The sequence below is a fragment of the Lepidochelys kempii genome, chromosome 4, assembly GCF_965140265.1.
Source record: "Lepidochelys kempii isolate rLepKem1 chromosome 4, rLepKem1.hap2, whole genome shotgun sequence".
NCBI lineage: Eukaryota > Metazoa > Chordata > Testudines > Cheloniidae > Lepidochelys > Lepidochelys kempii.
In genome coordinates this window covers 52,888,111-52,902,626 of record NC_133259.1, presented here as the reverse complement: position 1 = coordinate 52,902,626, position 14,516 = coordinate 52,888,111, and the positions used below count along the sequence as shown (strand labels likewise).

The 14,516-nt window shown below is 40.1% G+C and overlaps 1 protein-coding gene across 7 annotated transcripts in view; it reads right to left on the bottom strand.

The window, feature by feature from the left end:
- The window catches only part of GAB1 (GRB2 associated binding protein 1), a 148,097-nt gene that overhangs the window by 46,752 nt on the left and 86,829 nt on the right, over positions 1-14,516 (bottom strand). For all 7 annotated transcript variants that reach the window (XM_073341224.1, XM_073341226.1, XM_073341220.1 and 4 more), the window contains exon 2: positions 6,270-6,564. In XM_073341224.1, coding sequence (XP_073197325.1) covers positions 6,270-6,564 — 295 coding nt within the window. The remainder of the gene's footprint in view (positions 1-6,269; positions 6,565-14,516) is intronic.

Below are 14,516 nucleotides of genomic sequence, written 5' to 3'. Positions count from 1 at the left end.
TGAGTCAAGACAGTAAATATAGCACCCATGAAATACAGCCTACATTTACGCACTCTTCTGTAAAGAGCGTAATATAGAGTTGGTCAGAAATTTTCCAATGAAGCAGTTTCAACGAACTTCCAACAAAATACAAGCAGGGTTCCACGAGAAACCTACCTGCTTTCTTGCCAGCTCCCCTGGCAGGCTACTCAGGAGCCTGCACTTCCAGGGGCCACACCTCTAGGTCAGTCTCACCATGTGCACTTTCCCAGACTTCCAGGCTCCCTGCCATGGAGCTGGGAGCTTGAAAACTTGAAGAACCAGGTTCAAGCTGGAGCTGCCAGGGCTTCTAGGCTCCTTGCTGTGGAACAGGCAGCCTAGAAAACTTGGGAGCCACAGCTGAGCTGGGAGTTGTAGAGTTTGGGTCAATTCTGTTTAGAAATATTTGAAATGAAACATTTGGATTATTTGCAAACAATATTTTTCCAGTTTTTCCCACTATGGGAAATTGCTAAATTTATACTTGGTTCTGAAACAGAACAACATTTTTCAGCTTTTCACAATTTCCCACATAGTAGAAACTCTGCCTTTCAACCAGCTCTAGTGTAGGATCATGAAAGAAAATCCAATCTTTACATTCTTGACTTTTTAATGACTAACTTTGAGCAACTGAATATTTCAAAAGCTTATTTTGTTTTTTCAGTCTCAAGTTACATTTAGTCCTCTTTTTCAAAAGAATTTAACAACTGTCTATTTTATGTACTGCTGCATCTCCCACTGGAATCCAGATATTAACTGTGTTTCGGGTATCTGAGACAGACACTCTTACTGCTGTGTCTAATGTCTCAAAGGATCCCATGACTTCATGCCCAACAGTTTCTAGATCAACTTTTCTCCCATTTAAAAAAGTCCTTTTATTTAAGGTGAGTTTAGTCCACATGAAAAGAAATCTAATGGAGAACATTGGAAAATGAAGTCAATCAGTAAAGATGTTAAATAATTTCTCCTGAGGAAAAGAAATCAGCTAAGTTATAGACATTCTTCCATATGTCAAATTTATATTTGCTCACTAGGATGGGTATCTGGCAATAAAGGTTAGCCAGTCAACGATATACTGCATCTTGGCAGGAGGTTAGACGAGATGACCCTTGAGGTCCCTTCTAATCCTGTGGTTCTATGATAGAATCTAGTCTGAAAAGTTTTAAGTCGTGCTTTTCAGGGACCCATTTTTAGCCACTGCAGCCTCCTCCAAAATACCTGTAATTAGGTTATGAGAAACGTTGCACTCTCCTCTCTCCAATCTCTCCATCTGGCCATCGCCTTGTCTCTTTCAGCATCACTCATCTGCTCTCTTCCTCTTGCCCTATACCTAGCCTTTCTGAGATTCCCACTCCATCAATGTCAATGACTTCTCATTTGCTCTCAACTCTCTCCTCTCTTCCATGATATGGTTGTCAATTGTCTCCATGCTTCACTTTCATCTATCCTGGACTCCTTAGCCCCTCTCTCTGCTATTGCCAGGTCTGCCTTGCCAGCCCTGGATCAGCCTAATATCTACTTCCTCTGTTCCTGCTCCTTTGCTGCTGAATATCTCTGACAGAACGGCTGTGACCAAGCTGACTTCCCCCACTACAAATTTGTTCTCTCCTCCTTAAATTCTGCCATGTTCCTAACTAAGCAACTTTACTTTTCCACTTTAATTGAATCCCATGTCTGCAATCCTAGCCATCTTCTTTTACTATCTTTGACTGCCTCCTCAAACCCTTTCCCACTCACTTATCTTTCTCCTCAACTCTCACTCTCCTCCAGTTATTTCCCTTCACAATACAAACATGCTTTAGTTTCTCATTTTAACAACCCCTCCTCCCCACCCAACATGTCTCTCTAAATACTATCCTATCGCCCTACACCCTTCATCTCTAAATTCATTAAACACTGTCCACAGTCATTGTCTGGAGTTCCTCTCCTCCAGTTCTACCTTAGATCCTCTCCAACCTGGCTTCTGCCGCTTGCACTCCATTGGAGATGCTTTCACCAAAAAGTCTGTAACAGTCTATTCTTAGCCAAAGTTCAGAACTATCCTCATCCTCTTTGATCTGTCAGTTGCCTTCATAACCATCAACCATGTTCTTCTTGATATTTTGACCTCCCCCATGATCTCCATGACTCTGTCCTCTCCTGGTTCTCCTTCTACCTCTCTAATTACTCCTTCAGTGTGTCAGAGGATCCTCCTTATCCACCCCCCCCAGCTTTTTGTGGGGGTGGGGTTCCACCGAACTCCATCACACAGTCTCTTTCTTTTCTCCCTCTACACCTTGTCTCCGGGTAATCTTGTCTGCCAACACAAATTCTACTGCCATCTCTATGCTGATGACTCACAGATTTACCTCTCTACTACAGACCTGTGTTCTTCTGTTCAAATTATAATCACAGCTGGTTTCTCTAACATCTCCTTGTGGACATCCAGCAATCAGCTTACAATCAAGATGGATAAAACAGAGCTCTTACTCCTTTCCCTCCAAGTCCTCCCTCCTTTCTCTATCACTGGACAACACCAGCATTGTTTTGGTCACACATCTATAACCTGGGTGTCATCATCAACTCTGCCTTCTTTCTAGATCCTCACATCAAGGCTATGTTTAAATCTTGCCAATTCTTTCTGCATAACATCACTAAGACATGGCCATTCTTTTCCATCCATGCAGCCAAAACTCTCCTCCTTGCTCACAATATTTCACATCTCAATTACTGCTACATGCTCCTCTCTGGCCTTGAGATATCCCATCTTGTCCCGCTCACATCCATTCTTTGCCAAGATTATTCTCCTAGCTTATCACTTTTACCATGATATTCCTCTCTTTACTTCCCTCCACTGGCTCCCCCATTCTCTAATGCATCAAATATAAACTGCTTGTCTTCACTTTCAAGGTCCTTCATGGCCTATCCTCACCTATCATTGTTCATATGCTATTAAGATGTCGACTCCTGCCTCTGATCAGCCAAAGATGCCAGCCTCCAGTGGTTAAATTTTCAAACAAACACTTTTGTTGTTTCACCCAAGCTACCCCTTGTGTGGGAGGAACTCCCCATAAACATCTGCAAAGCTACCTCATTCTCCTCTTCAGATCCTTCCCTTTGCTGTGATGCCTACAAAAATCTTGGTAACAGTTAGGCTGCAGGAGTGCCGAGACCATGCCCACCATGCTGACTAGTACTATCTCACTGTTTCCTTGTTGTATTTTCTCTTATTGTAAGCTCTGTGAGAAAGGGACTGGTTTTACTCTGTTTGTATAGAACCTAGCAGAATGGGGTTCTGATCCATGACTGGGACTCTTAGGTATTACCCAACTACAAAAATAGATGATAACAACAACAACAACAACATCATCATCTGAGGCTGCCTGCCACTGTGGAAGTAGATACAACTGGAAGGAAATTCAGGGCATTCTCTTGTGGCTGGTGACTGATTATATCCACCTAGCTTCAAGCAACCTGAAGTACCTAATCATAATACATCTGTGAACCTTAACATGATGAAGTAAATCCTATAACTTGCAGAAAATTTAAATCAAAAACAAATTGTACAAAACTGAAAGGCAACAGAAGAAAGTAAAATTGTTATTTCGTACAGAATGATTTAGTGAATCTTGAAAAAAGTTCCTTTTTTGTGTGAAGTAGAACTTTGATTCCTTTGAAGAAACATGATCAGCATTTCTGGAAAATATAATTGAAATGCTATGAAGAAAATAACCAAGATCTATGGGAGGGCAGGTGAGGGGAGGATATACACTATACCCTTCTTCTGTTCTTTTTCTCCTGTTTTCTTTCTCTTCCACTTCTTTTCCTTTATTCTTGCTACATTTATTTATTTGAATAGGCTGATGAACATACTGTTTGTATGTAGTATGACAACTCTTTTTCTCTAAAGCTCTGATTCATATACAAGTTTAACTTTAATGACTATAAAGGCAATCTGCATTTTCATTTTTATTATTTTTTTACTTCAAAATAGTTAAAATACATGTAGTACTGTAGTTTTCTGCTGAACACATACGTGTGTGTTGAGAGATATAGTATGAAGTTTTATAGAAAAGTAACTAAAATAAACCCTTACGCATTACCACTCCCCATTTTCATTTTAGATAGATATTACATAAAGATCCTGGAAATTAGCACTTTATTGCTTTCATCTGAAGATGGGGTAGAAATTAACGTTAAACACCCACCAATTTGTTTCTGTTAATTACAAAGAATAATAACTTAAGGTTGTTAGGTAATTTGAATATCTATTTTTGGTAACTCCGGACTCACCAGGAATCCAAAATAATTTAAGATCTTCTAACTGAAAGTATATGTAAACTCTGTCTTGAAAACTAAATCCCTGTAAAAGAAACTGTCCTACAATATACAGTGCTGTAGTGTACTGCTTCCTTAACTCTGGTCTCAGAAATCTGCACAGATTCAACAGCTTGTGACACTGATGATTCAGGAACATGAATCAATCTGCTCATTGTCCAAACAACAAAATGAAGTTATTGTAATTTTCCAAAATGAACGGTGACGACGTGCATAAATCATTTCTGCTTGGAAGGCCTACGCTGGAACACCACATAGCAACACTCCTGTGCAAGTCAAAGGGAAAAAAAGAAAGAAAATAACAGCCTGCCAGCACCACAGATATTCCAGTAAAGCTACCAGATAGCATAGAAGGAGCAACATAGTGATCCACTGGGATAATCCTTCCCCTCCCACCACCAGAGCAGTATTTCCCCCACCCCCAAATTAATCTTCAAAATACACAAAACAAAACAACAATCACATTCTCATGATGAAGCAGCCTATTAGCAGCACAACATACCACTGGCCTGACCCAGCTCCCCTTCATGTCAAGGGAGTTGATTTGAAGAGGAGCAGACAAAAGCAAAGCTTTCACTCAATCCTTAATCTAGCAAGGGCTGGTAATGGAGCAAATCCCATAGTTTCAAGTCCTCCAGCCAATCTGAAGAGTGGCACTGTCAGACTCTGAAGGCAACTGTCTTCAGTTTTCCTTAGGCCAGAGGGAAGGTTGCCACTGTCCCTCTGGGGAAGGATATAAATCATACTTATATCTGTTCCTATAAGGAAGTAATAAAATTGGTATACTTTTTATTTTCTGAAGGAAGAGGAAGGTTTGCCAGTACATAGATGTGATTTATCCTCTATTTAACATCCCTAAATAATCTATACATTAGCTGGGATAAAAATGTAACTAGTGCATATGATTTGAAGCTACTCTTTAACATGTGGGTGCAGAGACACATATCTTGTAAAAATCAGATGCTGAAAATTCATGCAGATACACAGTTCCTGATTTTCCAAGCTATTTAAATTTTGGCAATGCAGGCCAAGGTTACATCCATAAAACATGCAACAGTACCTTATTCCCAACTAGAAAAGCCATGGTATGAAATTTGAAGGACTTATGTTTGTAGAAAACTGATCCAGGACTATCAAGCCTTAGAATCCAAATGAGGATCTAGTCTACTTCTCCCTTCCCCAGCAAACACATAACATGCACACACACAAAAAACCCTCCTACCAAAAAGCTGAAGATGTAGTGCTCTACCTAATTCCATATTAGTGTCTGGAATAAATGATTCCATATAGTTCCCATAAACCTCTCTATATACACATCCACATAGGCTAGCACATGCAGAGCTGGGAGAAATTTCTTTCTTTTCTTTCTTTTTTTTTTTTTTTCTGAAAAATGCTTATTTGGCTCAACTGAAACAATATGGGTGGATTTCGGCTAATTGTTTTGGTATAAAGAAAAAAAAAAGGGAAATGTTGGAGCAGTCCATTTAAGCATTTCTGAAACATGTTATTTTTTAAACCACTGAAAAAAACCCCTCAAACTCAAAATGAAGTGTTTTCAGTTTTTCTAGAGGCAACAAGGGCAGAGCTGGGCTGCAGGCGGAGCAGAGCTGTGGTCAGAGTGGGGCTGGGCAGGTGCTCCCTCCCTGCCTCCCCTGGGGGCTGGCCCGGGCCCCGCCGCATGCCCCCTAGAACGTTCCTCCATGCCCCCTGGGGACCACTGCACTAGGTATTAAAAATAAACAAACAAACCCTACAGATCTCATTGTCCCATTTATTTCATTTAAATAGTAAAAGAGCTACATATCTGAGGCATATATCTGCATATAATGCATTTTCTCTTTTTGCTATAAAGATAGCCATTGATCTTTAAATACTCCTTTGTAAGGTGACATAACAGTGTTTCTCAGGAAAAAGAAAAAAAATGCTAAATGTACCTTCTTCTGTAGGGTTGAACCCACAGATGTCGCAAATACAGCGAACCCACTTATTCATCTCCTCCTCGCTATCTGCCACCAAGTAGAAAACTCTGTCGATAGTGTTGATATCAAAAATATAACTATTTTCGAACTCTTTTTTGTTAAATGTCAATCCGGCATCCACTTGTTGACACAAGTTTAAGTCAATAATACGAATAGGTTTTTTGGCATGGTCATTTTTGTAGTACTCCAATACATCCGGATCTCCTGTTAGACGGCCACTGCGAAGCACAAACCACCTCCTCTTCCATGCCTAAGAAGCAGGGGGGAAAAGGGAAACGTTAATATGAGTGATATTATTTTAAAGACAATTATGCCTATTTATCAGTGACTTCCACTACTGGAACTGCATTGTAAAAAAAGGTTGAGTACAATGCAATAAATATTTCAAATTGTTTCCAAAAGATTGCATACAAAAAAACTAAACGGAGGAGAATCAGGTTACAAACTGGTGGCAGTGAACTTTTTAAAAAGGGATTTCCTTTTATATTTAAGATTTTGCTCAAGAGAATAAGTTTCAAAAGTAAGATGATACTTGCCAAATGGGAAAGGATGAATCCAATTAAGGAAAAGAAAAAAAAACTTCCAAAGAAAGTGAATACAGCCACAGGAAGGAAAAGAAACAACACATATTTATAGGTACTTAAAAGTGTCCTCTTCATTTCATGCTGTTTTATCATCCATAGTCACTTGTTTTCATAGCACATATAATACTCATTTATACATGCATGTTTCTCTGACTCTTCTTAATAAAGTAGGTTAATCAAGTGGTAGTATTTTAAGACAGCTACTCTTGTAGAAAGAGAGCTACTTTATTAGCTGGCAACGCTTTACATGAAATAGTTTCACTTAGTTACAAAACTATAAGGCAGCACTGTAAGTTACTGGTTTTCTCCTTTAAACTTAAAAAAAAACCATTTAATTATGTTCATGAATATATGTATTTTCTGAGTCCAGGCATTGCGACTCCTACACCAACCCCACTGCTGCAAACTTAGGAGACGTGCCCAGGGAAGGGGGCATGGCCTAGATACTCTATGCCCCACTGATCCTTAACTACTTTATCAGTGCCTTGGGGCCACTGACATCCAGCGTACTTTAGAACAGTGTTTCCCAAATGGTGGGTCCTGATCCACCAGTGGGTTGCAGGAAGAGTCTAGGTGGGTTGATTATCCCCCATGTCACTCTCCACGAGCCCCAGAAGCACTCCTCCTATCAGGGCCACAGGGGGAGTGGGGGAAAGGGGTTGTTTGCCCCAGGCCACCCATTTGAGAGTGCAGCCAACCAAGTGACATTGCAACCTTGCACATGGGGTCACAGCACTGCCCAGGTTTGCCTGGCCACTCCTCCATCATGATAGGGAGTAGGCTGGGCCAAACTTAAGTAGTCCTGCAACCCCATCCACCAGGTCACAATGCCCAGAGCAGGGAGCCAGGCCCAGCCTTGCAGGACAGAAGCTGCCGCAGCACGGTCAGTGCAGGGCAGACCCAATCTTGAACACCCCCACCACTGAGGTCTCCCCAGCCAGCTCGGGCTGCAGAAGTGAGCAGGACTGGGAGAGTGAGAGCATAAGGACTAGGCGGAGTTGAGCAACAGGTTTGGGAGCTGGGCCAGGGATGCTCTCCTCATCTTGATGCAGGTGAAGAATCGGACTGTGAGGCCCCCTTGCTGGGAGGGGGATCTGTACTGTTTGGTGTCTGTTTCAATTAGGCTCCCCAGACATAAGGATTTTTGAGAGGCCAGTTCTCTCACAGGACAGAGACTGGTCACTGGAGGGCTGTTTTGTGTTTTCCTTTGCTGTAGCCTGTCTTCCACTCCCACTTAAAGCAGAGACCTCCTCAAATTACAGGGGGTTAGCAGAAGCCCTGTCAGAGCTCTCTATCCACAAGAGGGGACAGGACTGGGAGAGGAGAGGTGTTAGCAGTGCAAAAAGCATGCAAGTTTATGTTTTTCTTTTTTCTTTCGTGTTTGAATTTTTAAAAAGTTAAAGAATAGTGAACAGTAGTTTATATTTTACACACACAAAATTATTATTATGCAATGGAGTCTCCCCAAAAAGACAAAAGGCAGTTGGTGGGTCACCTTAGTAAAAAGTCTGGGAACCACAGATTTAGAGCAACCCTCAGAACATGCTAATTCATGCCCAGGAACCACACTTTGCACACAGTTGGTTCAGGATTGCAGAATGCCTAAGTTACCTTTGCACTCTCCTCCTAACCCCCATTCAGCTCCTTAGCTGTAACTAGGGATTTGGGTCACTATATCTAAGGAAGAGGAAGTCGCCACAAATGTGATCTAGTCCTGCTTTACTTAAGGTTCAACAGACATGGCATAAGAACCTAAACAGATAGTTCTTACTCCCAAAAGAAGACCCATTGCCTTTACACTGAGTTAAGGTTGCAGGAACAGGCCCACAGCCAAGAAAGGAATAAACTCTTTATCTCCACCACTGTTTTTCCTACTTACTAGTCAAAGTGTGAGCTCAAAGAAAGTGAATGGGATGGCTCTAGCAAACTCTCCTCCATACCGAAAACTCTCTTACCCCTTGCCAAAATGATTTGTTTTAAAGTTTGTATTTAGGTTGTTTTAACAAGTATATAAATCCATCACATAAAAAAATCCATTAATATTTTCTACAGAGTACACAGTGACAGGAAGACAGACTACCATACAAACAAGAGGTCGAATGGAAGCGTTGAGACTTGTAGTGTCCTTTACATATCCACATGCATCTGTCAACCTCTGGGATCAAAACTTTCTCAGACTGGACTTAAGGAACCAGCTGTGGAGCAGAAAACAACTCACGCTGGGTTCTGAGAAGTGTAAATGTAGCTTATTACCTCAGACAAAGTGGAGGGGAAACATACTGGGGTCTGGGAATCAAAACTGTGTTACCATCTTAACCGGCTCTGGCTTTTAGCATAGTCAGCTTTTCAGTGGGTGCTCACAAACAGCTCATTGTCAAGTGTGGATGCCCTTTTTTGGTATCAAGCTGAAGCTACTATGGAAAGATAATACAGAAAATAGGGGAGGGGAAAAATGCCAGACATTTAAACTGGAACTTGTGGCATATTCAGTAGCCACCATGTACTAAAAATCATCTGAGTTTGAAAAAAAGACTTTTATGCTTGCTATTCTATACAAATAATCATACCTTTTGTGTTCATTATCATATATACATATTCAGCCTTAAAATGCAGAATTATACAATTCAAGTCAGTTCTCAAGTCACCTTTCTCACTACGTTAGAAACATAGTTTCTCACTATGTTAGCTGGTGTGTGGGATAAACAAAATACAAGAATTAAAACTGACAGAAAAAAACAAATGAAACACCTTAAGCAGAGGCCACATATTAAAATGTCTAAAATTCCAGAATTGATCTGCATTGTGCTATACTGTTCTGAAAATCTGACAAATTTTGTGCTGTTTTCTGCATCTCTATCAAGCCAAAAAAACCAACAGCTTAGATACTAGCGTAGCAGGAGCCTTAGATATTTGCCACACAGAAAGCCCCCCAGGTTGATAATTAATTGAGAATTAGTTCTGAAAAACATACTGCAAACTGCAGCTATTTCAGAAACTGGAATTATCCACTATGTCTTCATTTCTTCAGATAAGGTTTTTAAAAAGCAATCTCTAAAAACCCCAACATACTTGCCTACAGATTTATGCAACACAAATTAGCTTGGTACAAATGAACTTTGCCTAGTTTGGGAGTTTCTGTCTAATTCTGTGTTAAGGGGTGAAACTTGTTCATATTATCACTAATAAAAGCCCTATTCAACATTAAAGAGTTAAATATGACTTTTACTCCAATTTCATAAATTAATCATCTAAAAAGAACTTGTTTTCAGCTCTTAATGCTACAAAATACCAACTATTAAGTACTTAAAACACTGAGTTTAGCCTACCACCTGCTACTATTTTTTGATGAATTTTTGCATAGTGAATATGTGAATGTTTATTTCAGTCACATAATGAGTCACTCACTGAAACTGGCACAGATTAAACTCAAAAACAAAAGCAATTCCATAAACTACACATTAATAAGGCAGATACAAAGGTTCTCTGGGTTACAGTACAAAGCACAATTTAGCAGTAGAATAAAGCCTGAAGCTGGACAAGAGAACTGACATCAGAACCCTTGCTAATCATAGTACAGAAGCGTCTCTATGTTTTGTCAAAGTGCAGAATGAGCCCACATAAATCACTCTTTGTTATCTGAAAATATCTAGGATTCTTAAAGCTTGTTCTATTTTTAACGTTTCAGTCTTTGTCGCCCTAGTGAAAGCTGTATACTGCCTCACTGAGCCAACAAGAATACTGACTATAACTAATGAGGAGAGCTTCTTCAATAACTGCTTTCCCAAACTAAGTCTCTGAAAGGGGCTGTGGGGAGGTGAGAGAGAAAATAACTATTTACGTAAATGTATCCTTCTTTATTATTTTTTTCCCTTTGGGTATTTTTGTTGGAGGAATGTTTATGGTATTTTACAGCTGTACAATCTGTAACATGCATTGTATCCTACAAAACCACTACAAACATAAAATTGGGTTATGCCACAATGATGTTACAGAAAGAAACAAGCTTTGTCTCTTCAATTATTTAATCAACAACACGTTCTAAACAATGTGACTTTGCTTGCATTGATAAAGGTGATTCAGATGCAGCTGAACTTCTATTGGAAAACAGATGAGAAAAATAAGCAACTCTACAGTGTGATTTGTTTTAAAACTCACTTTCCCAAATCCTAACCAATACTGGTATGAGACAGATGTTCGATATTTTGGGGGGGGGGATGAATATTCCTTCCCTAGGATTATCTAATTTATTTTTAATGCAAAATATGTTTATTTACATTGCATGTCTGGTTCCAACACACTGCCTGCAGATTAAGTATCTATCAAGTATAGATTTTTTTAAAATGTATTAAAATCATAGGAAGTACCTCAAATAACAGGGTGATGTAATTCAGCTGTCTTTCTAAACTTTTAAATATAGTTATTACAAAACAAAATTATGGAGATAAAGTAGGTTTTTAAAAGGAGTCTAAGATGTGACATGTTGCCATGTAGCTGCTAAAGACCTGGGCACACACAAAGAGTTGTAACCAAAAAATACTGAAGCTGAGTTTTGTTTTTAACCCAATGGAGGAAGAGAAGAAAGCACTATTTTTATTTTATCTGTTGCACATTTTATGTAAACTGAGTACTGCCGGTTTAAAAGCAAACAATTCAGCCAGGCCACAGCATCAGGAAAAGTGGAAGAACGCATCACTTCGGTCTTGTCTACACGTACGAGGCTGTAGTGGCACAGCTGCCCTGCTGTAGCGCTTCAGTGAAGACACTGCCTACGCTGATGGGTGGGCTTCTTCCATTGAAGTAGGTACTACACTTCCCCGAGGGGCAATAGCTAGGTTGACAGGAGGGCTTCTCCCATCAACAATCAACACAGCGCTCTCTACACCAGTAGTTAGGTCAGTATAACTGTTTCCTGGGGGGGGTTGGGGGGGGTGATTTTCCACACCCCAAGCGATGCAACACAAGTTCGAAGTTTGGACATGCAGCTTCATTTTCCTGATGCATCTCCACGGTCCCTATTTTTTTTAAATGTAATTTTTAAATAAACCATGGCAACAGAGGATAAAACCTCCACAACTATCCAGGTATAAACACCTTAACAGTAATTGTGAAAGGTGGAGTGTCAAGACCTTAAATTATCTCAAAATTGTAATTTTTAGTAATACTGCTGAGAGAGAGTAAACAAATTTATGAAAAACAAGTAAAATAAATGTGAAGTGAGGAAAATATTGGATGCATTACTACTTTCTTTAAAGTACTTAAGACTTGTTTTCCAGGAAGCACCATCTTTTCTAACTGAGCAAAATAAGGAAAAAACAGTCTCAGTGGAAGTTTCCACTCTACTGGCTATCATCCTGATCATCTGTTCCGAATACACACAAGGCTAAATTTCCTGTTTTCAAACTATTGTCACCATTTTCTAGTCTTGTGCTGCTAGTTCTAATTTTAGCTTTGTTAAATAAACAAAAGAAAACACTGACAATAAAGCAGAACAATACTTCCATGCATATTTACTGCAAGCAAAATGTCAGAATGTATATTTAATCATTTGAACTAAAATAAATCAATCAATACTGAACAATTCATTAAAACATCAAAAAAAAAGACAAAAATTAAAAGAAACTTATCACTATGTAAGGATCTCTCTCCTTTTAACAAGTCTAAAATTACAAGTTTATCATTTTTACATTCACTTTAATTTTGCACTGCATTCCTTAAGTCCCATCTATGTTAGGAGTCTAACTGTGCTAATAGGCAAGCTGGCCAAAACTCAAGATTTCCAGTTCCTGGGCAATTCTGATATTTTGAAGTTTAGTTTAGTTCTGATTTGGAAAGAAACCAAATTTTTCCCACAAACCAGAAATTTCACACACACACAAAAAATCATTTTGGAAACACTGGCATATAGTGTTTCTGAAACAAAATATGATCCTCAGAATTCCACAGCTGCTGACTGAAACTAAGAAGAATCATGTCAATTTCACTCAAGAGCTTCCAGGATTCCTAACATCTGTGGCTCTAGGCAACTGGCCTGGTACCCCAGGGCTTCCAGACTCTCAGGCCAGTTGGTTTCCAAGGCTGGAAGCCCGAAAGCCCTGAGAAGACCCTGTGCTTCCAGGCTGCTGGATCCACAGCAGGCATCCCCAGACCCAACCAACTCTAGCAAACAGGTCTATAACTGGGTCATCTGATCCACATTACACCATCAGTCACACTCTCCTTCTCAAAAATCGTGGGGTTGCAGAGGACTCTGGCCCTCCTCTAACTATGTACTTACCTGTATACCCAGACCCCGAATCTCAGCACCTCCTAAACACTAATGCATTTCTCCTCACACACTCCTGTGTGATAGGGAAATATTATCATCCTCATACAAATAGAGCATTGACTCGGAGAGACTAAAAGATTTATCCAAAGTCATGCCAAAAGCTTGTAGCAGAACAAGGCATCTAACCCAAATCTCCTGAATCCCAGGCCAATGCTCTAACCACAAGGCCACCCTTTCTCTTCTTGGTCTATATAATATTTCTGGGCATTCTTGTCCACTTACAACCTTCAAACTACCATGATTTTGCTAATCACTAGCAAGTTTACCTTACCACTCCTGACTTGTCTCCATCTGTTTCAATTCCACATCTTGACCTGCCTATCCAACATTATCTCTTCCTGGAGGTCTTGTCAGTAAGAAATGTAATGTGGTCATAAATGAGCTTTTGGTCTGCCCTCCCTTGACCTCTCCATTATTGCTGAAGACAGCACCATTGTCCCTATCACTCATGTTCATAATCCGGGGGATGGGTGCCTTTTCCTTGCCCTGCCCATCCAGGTGGTTTTCAAATTTTGCTGCTCCTTCCTCCACAACGTTTTCAAAATACAGTCGCTCCACACCACACCACACCACACTAGTTCCAAGTGCTCATCTCCTCCTGTCTTGTCTCCCCCCCACACACACTTCCTATCACACCTATTAAAAATGCAGTTGCTAATACAGTCTTGTCCTTACCACCACTCTGACCACATCACTCCCCTCCTTGAATTCCTCAACTGACTTCCCTTTTCAACACAAGTTTAAGTTTCTTGTCACTAATTTTAGGGCCTTCTCATCTCTGCCCTCCCAACTAATTTACTTGACTCTCTTGTCTCTTATGCCACCTCCTATAACTATTACTCCACCAGTGATGCCAGCTTTGTCTGCCCATTTGCCATCTTCTCCCACAACTGGCTCTGCATTTACTTCTATGCTTGGAAAGTCCACCTTGAATCAACATTTAATGCTATGAAATTTCCTTCCTTCCAATTCCTCTTTGAGATCCAACTCTGCTGTAATGCCTCTATGCAATCAGTCAACCAATTACAGTCTGGTTGTGCAAAAACTGGAAATGGCTGATTTATTTAAATAAATATTTCATACCTTCATAAATCCTGCAGTTGTGGAAGAGCTGCCTAACTGTGTCATCTTATTTTAGTTACATTCATCCTTCTATTTCCTCCTTTTAATATACTCGTTGTGCTGGGCCCCAAATTAACACAGGAAGTTGTTGTGGCTAAGACTTGTCCATTGGTATGTGACTGTACTCTGCATAGGACAGGGGTGTTTTGATGCTGATTGTGACCTTTAAGC